Source organism: Nilaparvata lugens, chromosome X, assembly GCF_014356525.2.
Source record: "Nilaparvata lugens isolate BPH chromosome X, ASM1435652v1, whole genome shotgun sequence".
NCBI classification, from domain to species: domain Eukaryota; kingdom Metazoa; phylum Arthropoda; class Insecta; order Hemiptera; family Delphacidae; genus Nilaparvata; species Nilaparvata lugens.
Genome location: NC_052518.1, coordinates 93,901,380 through 93,914,815, shown reverse-complemented (window position 1 = coordinate 93,914,815; position 13,436 = coordinate 93,901,380). Strand labels below are relative to the sequence as shown.

Genomic DNA, 13,436 nt, shown 5'->3' with positions numbered 1-13,436 from the left:
TTTCTCTCGTCTTAGTGCGGTCGTTTACATCTCGAAACTTACATACTAATCTGAAAGTGATTGAAGAATCTACTAGCTACAGAGAATGCACACGAGTACACGATAAGCATATAGTTTTTTAACCTTCCGGAAGTTGCGCCCTACTCAATCACACGAGCTGTCGCGTGTAATTTTTACAACATCCTATTTTTCATGTGTTATGTACTGTCAAATGTACATGTGTTGTTTACTGTCAAAACATATAAATTAATTGTATAATTAATATTTCCATCTCATTGTATTATTTGAATCCTATGAACATTTGCATAATTATCTTTTCGTAGCCCAATAAGGTACATCAAGCAAAGCCAACAATTATGTGTTATTGGTTTGTTGGCAGTCTCTTTCCCTATCATATGCACTACTTATGCACTGTCGTGACTAAATGGCACTAAACCATTGCTTGGTTGATACTGCAACTCAGTGGAGTGATGGGGAGAAAGTTTTGGAATGCATCGGTGACTCATTCACTGACACCACCGCATTTAATAGTTTTGTGCAGCAAAAAAAACTGACCCTGTTGTAATTTTTACAATAGCGCAACTGCCGGAAGGTTAACATTTCAATTCAAATTCAAAATTTATGTCCAAATATAATTGTCCCAAATAGGATTAAATTGAGAGTTCTTATATCTTCCTATAGGTCAATTGCTATAATGATTCCCAGTCTGATTCATAGTTCGATTTTGAATATGGTAGAATTTGAATGGAAGCTGGTCAACACTATAGCTATATGCTATATGAAACACTGGTCAATCAGTCAAATTATTTGAATTCACTGCCAAGTTATTAACAAAAGCCATCATGAACAATAGACAATCATGTATCATTACAACAAAGTGAAATATCCCTGAGTCATTGTCAATATTGTAGAACCGTTCCATAATTGAATAAAAACACAAATATGTTGTCAAATTCTACACTGTTTTATTTAGTACACGACCAAGGTAAACATGTGTTTACCTTAACCTTTCAGCTTTGGTCAAGTTGAAAATGTGACCGGTGTGGTCACGAAACCTTGGTCGTGTACTAAATAAAACAGTGTAGAATTTGACAACATATTTGTGTTTTTATTCAATTATGAAATATCCCTGTTTTTATAGTAGAAGAAGTGAATGGAAAAACTGAATCAGAGAAGTTGACAAATTTGCTTTTGAAATTGATGTTTTTTTATTACATTTATTATATTTAGACTATTATATTGAGATAATGCTAATCATTTAAAGATAGCAGGCTGCTCTGGGAAGTCACAGAGGACTTTCTTTTCTCTCGTCTTAGTGCGGTCGTTTACATCTCGAAACTTACATACTAATCTGAAAGTGATTGAAGAATCTACTAGCTACAGAGAATGCACACGAGTACACGATAAGCATATAGTTTTTTAACCTTCCGGAAGTTGCGCCCTACTCAATCACACGAGCTGTCGCGTGTAATTTTTACAACATCCTATTTTTCATGTGTTATGTACTGTCAAATGTACATGTGTTGTTTACTGTCAAAACATATAAATTAATTGTATAATTAATATTTCCATCTCATTGTATTATTTGAATCCTATGAACATTTGCATAATTATCTTTTCGTAGCCCAATAAGGTACATCAAGCAAAGCCAACAATTATGTGTTATTGGTTTGTTGGCAGTCTCTTTCCCTATCATATGCACTACTTATGCACTGTCGTGACTAAATGGCACTAAACCATTGCTTGGTTGATACTGCAACTCAGTGGAGTGATGGGGAGAAAGTTTTGGAATGCATCGGTGACTCATTCACTGACACCACCGCATTTAATAGTTTTGTGCAGCAAAAAAAACTGACCCTGTTGTAATTTTTACAATAGCGCAACTGCCGGAAGGTTAACATTACAATTGAAACACGCAGATAACGATTTGAATTGAATACAAACATAAATAATGACAAGCATAGGAATGTGAAATTCTAATTCAGAGATGGATTTATATCAAATTAATATCCAACTTGGCCTAGATTTAAGAAAATTTGGCTTCAATCGCTATAGTCAGTTTGGCTTCGCTATAGTCAGTCCATACTGTCTATAGCGGATTTTTCATATTCATTAAGGTTGAAATTGTATTGTCTTAATATATCAATATTAGTTAATAAATAATATAATAGACAACTGGCAGTGTATGGACTGTGGTGGATATTAATCTGTCATTGTTCCGAATAGTATGTCTTCCATACAATCAATATTAAGGTGCTGTATACTGTTCAACTCAATCGTATTGATTAATATTAATATTCTTGACATACTGTAATAAATTATTCAATCAATATCGGTTTTTTTGCACAACTGATAGCTCATCATCCATTCAAGATGCTAGCTTATTCTAAAGTGACTCAGTAGTTGAGCATTAATTATATAGTTTCTATTATCAAATTACAGCTGAGGATTGTTTTTGAAACAAGTCTAATGATAGAAATCAATGAAATGATTTAATAACTTGCAATCTCTTTCAACGTTCATAAAAAGTTTGAGCTCGACTTTCAAATTTTCACTAACTGTGAGAAATTTGTGGAATAGTCCTATAAATTTAATAAATATCTATATATTATCAAGCCTTACCCGGACTATTTGGAAACATTTCAATAAATCATCTATATTCATTAAAAATATTCATGATTTGTATAATTGAATGGTAACTATAATGTAATGTAATCTATTACGGGATAATATTTAATATATTTATGATTATCATTGTTATTAAAACTAATCCTGTTACTTGCATTACAGATCGAACTATCAAGCTTACTTTATTTTATTAATATATTCGGATTATTATGAGAAATTGAATTAAACGGGGTTTAGTACAGGGTTTGAATTCTCATATCATAATAAGTACCGGTAATGTGATTTTCAATCACATCATAAGAAATATATCGTATGTTTGGTTGGATGAATTCCTGACTTATAAAAGTGATATAGAGTTTCTCATTGTTTTATAGAAGGTCAATATGAGATGAATATTAGCAATAGTTGTGTTGTGGTATTTTTCCGTACCAAAGAAAAAATTGTGTTTTTATCATTTTGCAAGCAAGTTAAAAAAAATATATCGAAAATGAACTCACAGCTAGCGCACAAGTTTATATGTGATAGCATTTCATTTCATTCAATTATGAAATGATGATTTTGAAATGCTAGCGCACAAGTTTGCTCTGCTAGCTGTGCCAATTCTATTTATTCATTCGAAAAGTAATATTCAATTTCTATGATTATGTATATACTGTATATTTTAATAATTATTAATGTATTATTAATTGGAAATATTTCTAGTGATTTTGTATTTTGGCAAAATGAAGATTTTTTAAAAATAAAAATAGGCCACAAGCTGTCAACCAAAGTTTGATGGCATAGCCTGGTTCTGAAACTTGACAAAATTAAGATTTTGCTATTTACTATAACGGTTCTTATTCATCAATAAAAAGGTTGAATCATTGACCAAATATCTTCATAAAAATGATAAAGTGGTGAATCATTGAGATTAATAATTTTTCACATCTGAATAAAATTCAAGATGGAAATAGAAGCTGGTAATGCAATGCATAAAGTTTGATTATTTTGAAATGTGATAGAATTTAAAAAATCAAATAGAAGAATAAGAAAGAATAGATAATTAGCCTTGCTGGGAAGGAGTAACACCCTCTCTCTCAATGCAATCCTCAATACAAATCACATTCAAATACATTCATACATTTATTTTATTCAAATTTATCTAGCCTACATGTATTTTATTTACCATACATTAATTTTTATTCAAATTTATCTAGCCTACATGTATTTTATTTACCGTAAATTAATTTTTATACCAATTTATCTAGCCTACATGTATTTTATTTACCGTACATTAATTTTTATTCAAATTTATCTAGCCTACATGTATTTTATTTAACGTACATTAATTTTTATCCCAATTTATCTAGCCTACATGTATTTTATTTACCGTACATTAATTTTTATTCAAATCTATCTAGCCTACATGTATTTTATTTGCCGTACATTAATTGTTCTATCTACTTATTCTAATTAGGCTAATCATTCATTCATTATTTACATTAATCTTCAATCATTCATATACTTATCTGTGTCAGTCTTCAAATTTAAGGCTATACTGAAAATTGAATAGGAGAGTGAGTGCGTGAAACGGATAAAAACGTCCCCTGAAAAAAAAGTTTCAACTCCATCCCTTCAAGGTAAAATCAAACTTCTGAACGCTACAAAAATGCCGCGAAACTTCAAAACACTAATAGAAGTTCGCATTATATGCTGAATAATTGAGATAAGTTTGTGAAACTAATCTAATTCAACTATAATAATATAATTGGAAATCAAATGGCGATAATTGTGATTCGAAGCCTCTAGCTGGCTCAGACTATGACTTCGACACTCAAGTATGCCAAATAAACAGTTATTAAACAAATCAAAACCTTTTGTAAAAAGTCAAAAGACACCACAGTTAAAAGTCAAGTAAAAGACAGATTGAATAGTCTCATTTGCCTCTTCCGCCGTTGGGAAATATTATCCTCATCCGCCATCAGAGCCAAAGTCGTTGACCAATATTTTCAAATTATTGAATAATAGAGTAGAGTAAAATGAAGAATTTGGCCAAGATTTGCCTTTTTCACAGGAATGCTCTGATATTATGTCTTATAAGAGCAATATTACATCTATTGCAATTACAGTGAATTCCTAAACATGAAAACTTATTGGTAGTAGTATCTTATGTCACATGGACGGGAAGGGGCCTTTTGCAGGCGAGAATGATGTTTCGAGCACTGCGAGCAATTTCATTCGAACACTGCAAAAGACATTCACGTCCAAGTAATATACACTATTTTTTGTCATAATAATTTAAAGATGAATAATTGAGAAATAGAAAGCATTATCTGCTTGTGCTGAAGCTACTAACATGCGTTCTACAAAAATAACCTAGTTGACATATTCTGAATCAGGAATTTTGTGGACATTGAAAAAACTTCCACCTGGAGCGCTGGAGGTGTTTTTTTGTAGCAGTTTTCCTATTCCTATTTCTGAACTAGGAAACATACTCGACTGTAAAGAAAACATAATGGTTTCATTACAGTAGAGTATGCTGAATGAGAATCATATGTTTAGATAAAAAATACTGAGAAATTGTCAAAAATTATTGATAGAAAGACCGGTTTCGGTTGTTACACCATGGTTTGTTTGTCAGAGATTGACAATGGTGTAACAACCTAAACCGGTCTTCCTATCAATAAGTCTGTAGTTTTTGACAATTACCTAGTATTTTTATTTAATACGAATAATTACCACAATATCAACTTCTCAACTACACAGAAAAAAATCATATGTTTATTTGTTCTGCAAACAGTTGTTTACCGGCTTGATTCCATGCATGGAAGACAGCTGAGATTGAACGACTATGACAAAAAATATTTTTACTGTATCTCTGCATTTGTATGGCTAGTCCGTGAACAAATATAATGATTATTTATGTATTTTAAGGTAAAAGTGATTACACTCATTGTTTGAACTTCTTGGTAGGGTCAAAGCATAGCCGAGCAGCGAAGGTAGAGCGTAAAAGAGAAGGTTGCAGAGACCGTTTAAAATCTGTTATTTACAAAACAGAGCGTAGTAGAGATGGTTGCTGAGGCTGTTTAAAGTCTGTTATGTATACAAAACTCACCGTCAATCGACACCAGAGTTAAAAGTCAAGTAAAAGACAGATGGGAAAGTCTCATTTTTTGTCTCTTCCGCCGTTGGGAAATATTATCCTCCTCCGCCATCAGAGACAAAGTTGAGTTATCAAAATTTAAATAATGAATGTAGTAGGCTATCTAAATATCTGCGCCTTCTTCATCTTGTATCCCAACTTCACCGCTCCACTACGATCTGACCCTGACTGATCACTGTCCAAACTCAGCTACATCATTGATTAAAAAGGTTATTCTAATTATCCATCCAACCAAAAGTGAACTGTATGAAGAATGATGGGGAAGTTACCTGAAAGTTATATGTGACAAAAGTTACAAGTCAAAGTTGAGTGGATGTTAAGATACAGTGAATGTTTATTGAGTCTTGTAATGCAAATAACAGTTTAGTTTTATTTAACAATAGTTTACCCTGCAGATCACGTATTTTGATATTACCAACAACAATTTTATTTGATTATCTTCAAAATTTAAATCTACCAGTCACCGTATTCAAACATTCTATTTGAGAGTTGGCAGATCGGAAAATACAGGCAATATTCAGATAGTTTCTGAAACATAATTCCTGCATCACCTACCTATCTATTATGATAAAAACCATCTCACATGAGGGGTGTTGGAGAAATAATTCTCGTATGCCCTCTTCCATACAATAAACACTTTCACAGTATATTATTAATATAAACTACATATATCATTGTAAATTCCCGTATAAAAGTTTTTTGGCACAATTAATTATAATATGATGGTGAAAAGAGTACTCTGTATCTTCCTGCGAATTTGCTAACAACTAATGGCATTTTATATTATGGGAATTGAATTGGAAACACATCACAATAACTTTATAGTATGTGATAAAGTCAGATGAAATTGACTACATGAAATGTGACGAATCCGATAAAAAATTTAATTAAAACAAATCAAATGAAATTGCTGCAGGGTATTTCCATAGTATATTATTATTCTATTAGGCCTAGCACGCAGCTCATATTAAGAATAAAACGAGTCAACATTAAACAATTAACAATAATAATTTTAGGCGCCGCAAATTTCCTTAGAAAATATTTGTTATATATGAGAAATAAAGAATATTTTCAAAATACGTTATCTGTTAAATTTCAGAGATTAATATTATAGAACCCTCAGAACCGACTTCAATCTTCTTCAGAAATAGAATAGATTCTTTGGGAACTATTATATTATATCAACCATATAGAATGTATTGAGATAATCAAACAAAAATTAGAGTTTATCTTCAAGCAATAACACGGAATAATTTTAAAAAAATGGAATGTCGGTTATATATTGAACAGTTTAATAGCATATTATAAAATCCTCAAAGCCTCAATACTCCAGCAATCAAACTTAACTAGAAAAATAATAAAATTAGATCACCTGTTGATAAGAAAAATTGATTCAAGATGTTTCTTCTAGTCACACTTATCACATTTTAATTTAAAGATGTAATTAGGTAAGTATGATTATGATGTGCTCAGTTGTTGAAGCACTTGTGTTCATTCAACATATTATCAAACTGTCGAAATTTACTTTGCTTTTATATTTACGTTTTATACTGTTCTTGCAAATTCTTTCAATTATCCAAACCTCTTCTATTAAAGGCAAAATGGAGACTGTGAGGTCTCATATTGATTTTAATTTGTGAACTTCTTCTATTAAAGGCAAAATGGAGACTGTGAGGTCTCATATTGATTTTAATTTGTGGTTTTTATCAAGAATAATAATTATTTTTATCAAAACCTCATTCTTCAGTAGCAGGCTACATGTATATTTTGGTATTTAATTTTACTGAAGTATTACCTCTATTAAAATACAAGTTTTAGGATGACGTTTCCTCACTATCAGTCTTAGAACATTTAATCACAACTTCCAAATAACTTGACAAAATAAATATATAATCCGAAAAACTCTATTAGTTTTGGAATTCTAACAAAATAAAATATTGGAAACTGGATTGAGTCTCATATGAAGGCTAAAACACCGAATAGTTATATTTAAATATATCTATTTATGATCTGTTATAGTGGAACACACATACTAAATCTAGAGTATCCTCAGAACCTCTTAAATATTCAGTATTCAGAGGTTGATGAGTTTACTATTATAACATTAACCGCATAGGTTTTAAAATTAAATGGACACAGAGATTTTCTTTCTTATCATCTAACTTAACATCTATGTGAAAGTGGAATACATATATGCTATTTAAGTCATAAGTCATTGACTTTAAGGTATACATTACTTGAATAGTACCACATCGAGAATAGAATTCTAATAGATATTGGGATGTAAGGTGATTCCACAGAGATAACAGCAGCAGCCAACTAATTAATCCAGTGATCAACTTTCAATTGATAACTCTCACCGTTATATTAATTCCATCGAATTATTCAATTGATCATTGATACCGGGTCGCTAACTCTACGGGGAAAATTTGTTAATAGCCAACTAATTTACCCAGTATAAGTACAACTTTCAATTCATAGCTCTCGCCTAGATTTCATTGAACTATGCAATTTATTATTGATATATACTGGGTAGCCTAATTCTATAGGTTAATAATTCCTAACTAATTCACCCAGTACAAGTACAACTTTCAATTGATAACTCTCGCCTAGATTTTATTGAATTATTCAATGATTGTTGACCCTGGGCAATCTACAGGGAAGTGGGATAAAAGCGAACACATACATCCATAAAGCCAACGATTCGATTGTTAACTCCCGCCTGTTATATTTTATGGAATTAATCAATTGATCATTGACTCTGGGTAGCCTCTATTTCTACAGGATAATGGGTCAGTATATTGTAATATATATGGTACTTATACATATAAAGGTCAACCTTCAAACTTGATGATAAATTAGCATCGCTTCTTAGATGTTCTGAGGGTGGAAATGATGGAAAAAGATGAGATCTCCAATTTTGATTATTCTCCACACCCAGAAGATGTTTATTTGATTGGGTTGTTGGAAAGAATTGAAGATCAAAATCTCAAAATCTCCCACCTTCTAATCATTCAGAACACAGAGGGTGTTCGATGGGAGAATGATGTTCAGGTTGTGTTCATGGAAGCTAATTTATTATCAAATCACATTGTTGAAATGAAATTATTTCATAAATGAAAAAAAAGGCTATGATGAAAATCAAAAGAAACAAAGAATATATGTGAAAAAATAGAATCAGCTCAATGAAAAAAAAGGATTCTGTTGGAAATCCTCTATGAAATCAAAAAATAGAAATATAAATCTCTAAATAGAAATCATGAGAGCTCCAGAGCAAGGAAAGAGGAAACCTAGAATATTGAAGGAATAAAATTGAATAAAAGACAAAATGAGACTACCATTTCATACCATACAATCCTGTCCTAATACGTATCTCATACCATACAATCAAATTATTGAAATGAGACTAGATAAATAAATAAATAAAGTAAATAAGATACTAAATAAATAAAGTACAAAAAATATGCAGGTCTCTGGAGTAACTATTGTTGGGTATAGTGTGGATTAGGGAGAATATGCCAGGATAAGGGTAAATTTGAAGGATTTTAAGGTTAGATGAGAGGGTAGGGGGATGAAAAGGTTTGAGGATATAAAGGTAGGTACCCGGATTTTCGGTGGGGTTCTACCACTCTAGCACCTTGGGTTGTAAGGACGCTAGGCCTGCTATTCTAGACCGGCAGCACCTCGGCCAAAAAAACAAAACTCATTCCCAACTAAACAAAAACTTAAAGTCTTGTCTATCTTTTCTTACACGACCTCTGTTTCTGAGTTTTCACTTTTCAAATCTCTTTCCGGATCTTTCACTAGCGGGCAAGATTTTTTTAGCTGGTGATGCCATTCATATTGATAGTATTTAATATTAAGTATTATATTCCAACATTATTCTCATTTTCTCATGTGTGATTATATGATAGATTTAAATTTTCTGATTTAGTCATAGTTTTTTATATACATAAAATGTATTACATATTATTAAATAATTTTGTTTATATAGGCCTACGTATCATAGATTTAATTTTTAAATGCAGAGTTATTCATGTCAAAGTGGATAAACTTTTTTATGATTACATTTATTTGCTGCCGCATGAATATGAAACTCTTCCTTAACATTTTTGACTTTCCATTTTTATTCTGGCAATTTAGTATTTCCATTTTTAGAATTTATATTTGTGAGATAATTATGGCCTGAATCTATTGAATGTTCAGCAAAAGTTGAGTTTTGTGTTTTATTAAATGTTTATTATTCATTTATTACTTTATTATTAATAGGAAAGTTAACAGTGTAATCATATATTTGAAATTATACTGTTAGTTTATTTTTTTGATTTAAAAACTAGCCCTGAATAGCAAAGTGAACAATGTAATCATATATTTGAAATAATAATACTGTATGCTTATTGTTTTGAGTTTTGAGTGAATAATTTGAAAAAGTAACCCTGACTGATCAAGTGGAAGATGTAATCATAAATCTCAAATTCTACTGTATGATTTTTGTTTTGAATGAATAATTTGAAAAAGTAGTCCTGAATAACAAGAAGTGAACTGAGTATTTGAAATTATTATGTAATTATCAGGAAATAAGTTTGGAAAAATCTCCGTGATGAAAAAAATAGCCTTTTCATGAATGAATGAATTTGAATTTTGAATTGATTAGCCAATTGGACGAATGAGATTAATGAATAGCTTTCTTATGAATGAATGAATTTGAATTTGGAATTAATTAGCCAAATGGACGAATGAGATTAATGAATAGCTTTTTCATGAATGAATGAATTTGAATTTCGAATTGATTAGCCAAATGGATCAATCAGATTAATGAATAGCTTTTTCATGAATGAATGGATTTGAATTATGAATTAATTAGCCAAATGGACGAATGAGATTAATGAATAGTTTTTGATGAATGAATGAATTTGAATTTTGAATTAATTAGCCAGATAAATGTATGGATGAGGTTGACCCTTATATGTGCAATGGTGATGGTACTACATCGTAGTGGTGGACGACTTCAGTATCGCATCGAGGGGTGTGACGCGTAGGCGTCCGTAGACACCTTCAGGGGACCTCGCAGATGTGCTGCGCCAGGCAGGCGGGGTGCTGTTCTGCGTGGTTATGGTGGTGGTGGTAGAAATGGTGCACGTGACTGTGACTCTGACTCTGACTCTGACTGTGATTTTGGCGGGGGCGTCTCTGTCATCTCTGGTTACGGTGGCGCACCTCCTTCATCTCCAGCCAGGTGTAGGGAGCCACGCACAGCACCTGAATAATAATAATTTATTTATTTATTTTGCTGGATTTTGATGTTTTTACCGTGACACAAGTATATGTCAAAGTGCCGGTTGCACAACAGCCGGTTAAATTTCAACCGTGATTAATTCAACGAGAACCAATCAGAGAAGCTGTCTTTTCAAAAAAGCCTACTCTGAAAATGAAAATGAAAAATTTCTTTATCAGGCGGAGTTAGGACTTTTAAGTCCTCTCTACCACTCAACCTCAAATTGGTTCTCGACTTGGTTCTACCACTCTGATTGGTTCTCGTGAAATTAATTAGGCTAGTTTCACACTCTTTCGGTTCGTTTCGTTTTCGGCAAATTCTGATAAGTGTGAAACGGTAATTCGGTTTGAATTCGGTACCGAATAGAAACCGCATAGAACCGAACGCCCACTTCACTCTAATAAATTCCATCAGGTTTCAATTCGTTGCTAGCGAGAGGCTTCTTTCACACACTTTCGGTTCGTTTCGTTTTCGGCAAATTCCGATAAGTGTGAAACGATGATTCGGTTTGAATTCGGTACCGAATAGCAACCGCATAGCACCGAACGCCCCCTCGACACGAATATGTTCCATCTTATTCGAATTCGTTGCTAGGGAAACATGAAAAAACAAAGTCTTTTACACACGCTTGCCTTTTTTGTTTTTATTTTAACCTGATATCGTGATTATCTGTTTCAAAATTCTCCAAGTCAAAATCATATGGTCAATTCATTTCTGTTAGTTCACAGAAACATTTTTTCTCAATGAATAGTTTGCTATAAAAATATGAAAGATATAAATTAAAACTTAGTGAGAATTTTTATTTTTTTTTTTATTTTTCCACGAATATTACATGATTTCATCAATGGAGAGAAGAAATGAAGTTTTTTATACCATGTGTCAAAACAAAGGAACACATTTTTAAGTAAAAAAATAATCTCTCTGAACTTCCAAAATTAACAAAATCAAAAAGAAACTATTTAAATAATTCACAATTTTTAATCAACTTTAAAATTTTGTTATTCAAAAAATAACATCTTACAATTTGACACCAACTGATATATTTAAATATACCAGCATGAACTGTGAAAATCCAAACACAGCTGTGTTTGAGAAGAAAATACCTAATTAGAACCGTACGAATTAAAACCTGACATGTATGAAAGCCTCATTCGTTTTCGGTAACGAGCCGAACCGAACCGAAAACGAACCGAGCCGAATGAAACCGAAAGCGTGTGAAGCTAGCCTCACGATTAAAATCGGGACAAAGTCTTAATAAAATACTTGGTGAAAAATGAAAATATCTTCCCAAAGCTGATCAAGTACACTTATCATTTCAGACCGGGTGTAACAGAGAAATATCAAGTTGATTCTACAAGACTTTCATTGATCAGAAGGCAGCTAATTTACACAAGCAGTAAACTGATCAGCCGCTGTTAAAATAGAATGATTTTACTATCACCAGTAATAATACCCGAATAGATTTTCTTCAAAGATTGTAAATATATTGTTCATTAAAATAATACAATATTCTTTAACAAAATAATGATTCCTTTTTACTTTCCTTGCCCTACTACCATAGGTAAGGAAAGTATTGCTTTCCAAAAAAAATTAAGGTACCCCAATTTCAAGTTTTCTATACGTTTCAAGGTCCCCTGAGTCCAAAAACATGATTTTTGGGTATTGGTCTGTGTGTGTGTATGTGTGTATGTGTGTATGTGTGTGTGTGTGTATGTCTGTGAACACGATAACTCCATTCCTAATTAACCGATCGACTTGAAATTTTAAACTTAAGGTCCCTATACCATGAGGACCCGACAATAAGAAATTCAATAAAATTCAATTCAAGATGGCGGAAAAAATGGCGGATAATTACTAAAAAATCATGTTTTTCACGTTTTTCTCGAAAATGGCTCTAACGATTTTCTTCAAATTTATATCATGGATAGCTATTTATAAGCCCTACCAACTAGCATAAGTCTCATTTCTGGGAAAATTTCAGGAGCTCCGTAATATTCTTGAGAAAAATGGCGGAAAATGACTAAAAAACCATGTTTTTCACGGTTTTCTCGAAAACGGCTCCAACGATTTTCTTCAAATTTATACCATGGATAGCTATTTTTAAGCCCTATCAACTGGCATAAGTTTCATTTCTGGGAAAATTTCAGGAGCTCCGTAATATTCTTGAGAAAAATGGCGGATAATGACTAAAAATCCATGTTTTTCACCGTTTTCTCGAAAACTGCTCTAACGATTTACTTCAAATTCATACCATGGATAGATATTCATAAGCACTATCAACTGGCATGAGTCTCATTTCTGGGAAAATTCCATGAGCTCCGTAATATTCTTGAGAAAAATGGCGGATAATGACCAAAAACCAGGTTTTTCACGGTTTTCTCGAAAACGGCT

At 32.1% G+C, this 13,436-nt stretch overlaps 1 protein-coding gene across 1 annotated transcript in view; it reads right to left on the bottom strand.

The window, feature by feature from the left end:
* Positions 1–7,039: 7,039 nt before the first annotated feature.
* LOC111054227 (protein unc-93 homolog A) overlaps positions 7,040–13,436 on the bottom strand; it is a 121,368-nt gene continuing 114,971 nt past the window's right edge. The window contains exon 8 of the mRNA XM_022341204.2: positions 7,040–11,029. Within this exon, the coding sequence (XP_022196896.2) occupies positions 10,964–11,029 (66 nt within the window). The 3' untranslated portion in view covers positions 7,040–10,963. The remainder of the gene's footprint in view (positions 11,030–13,436) is intronic.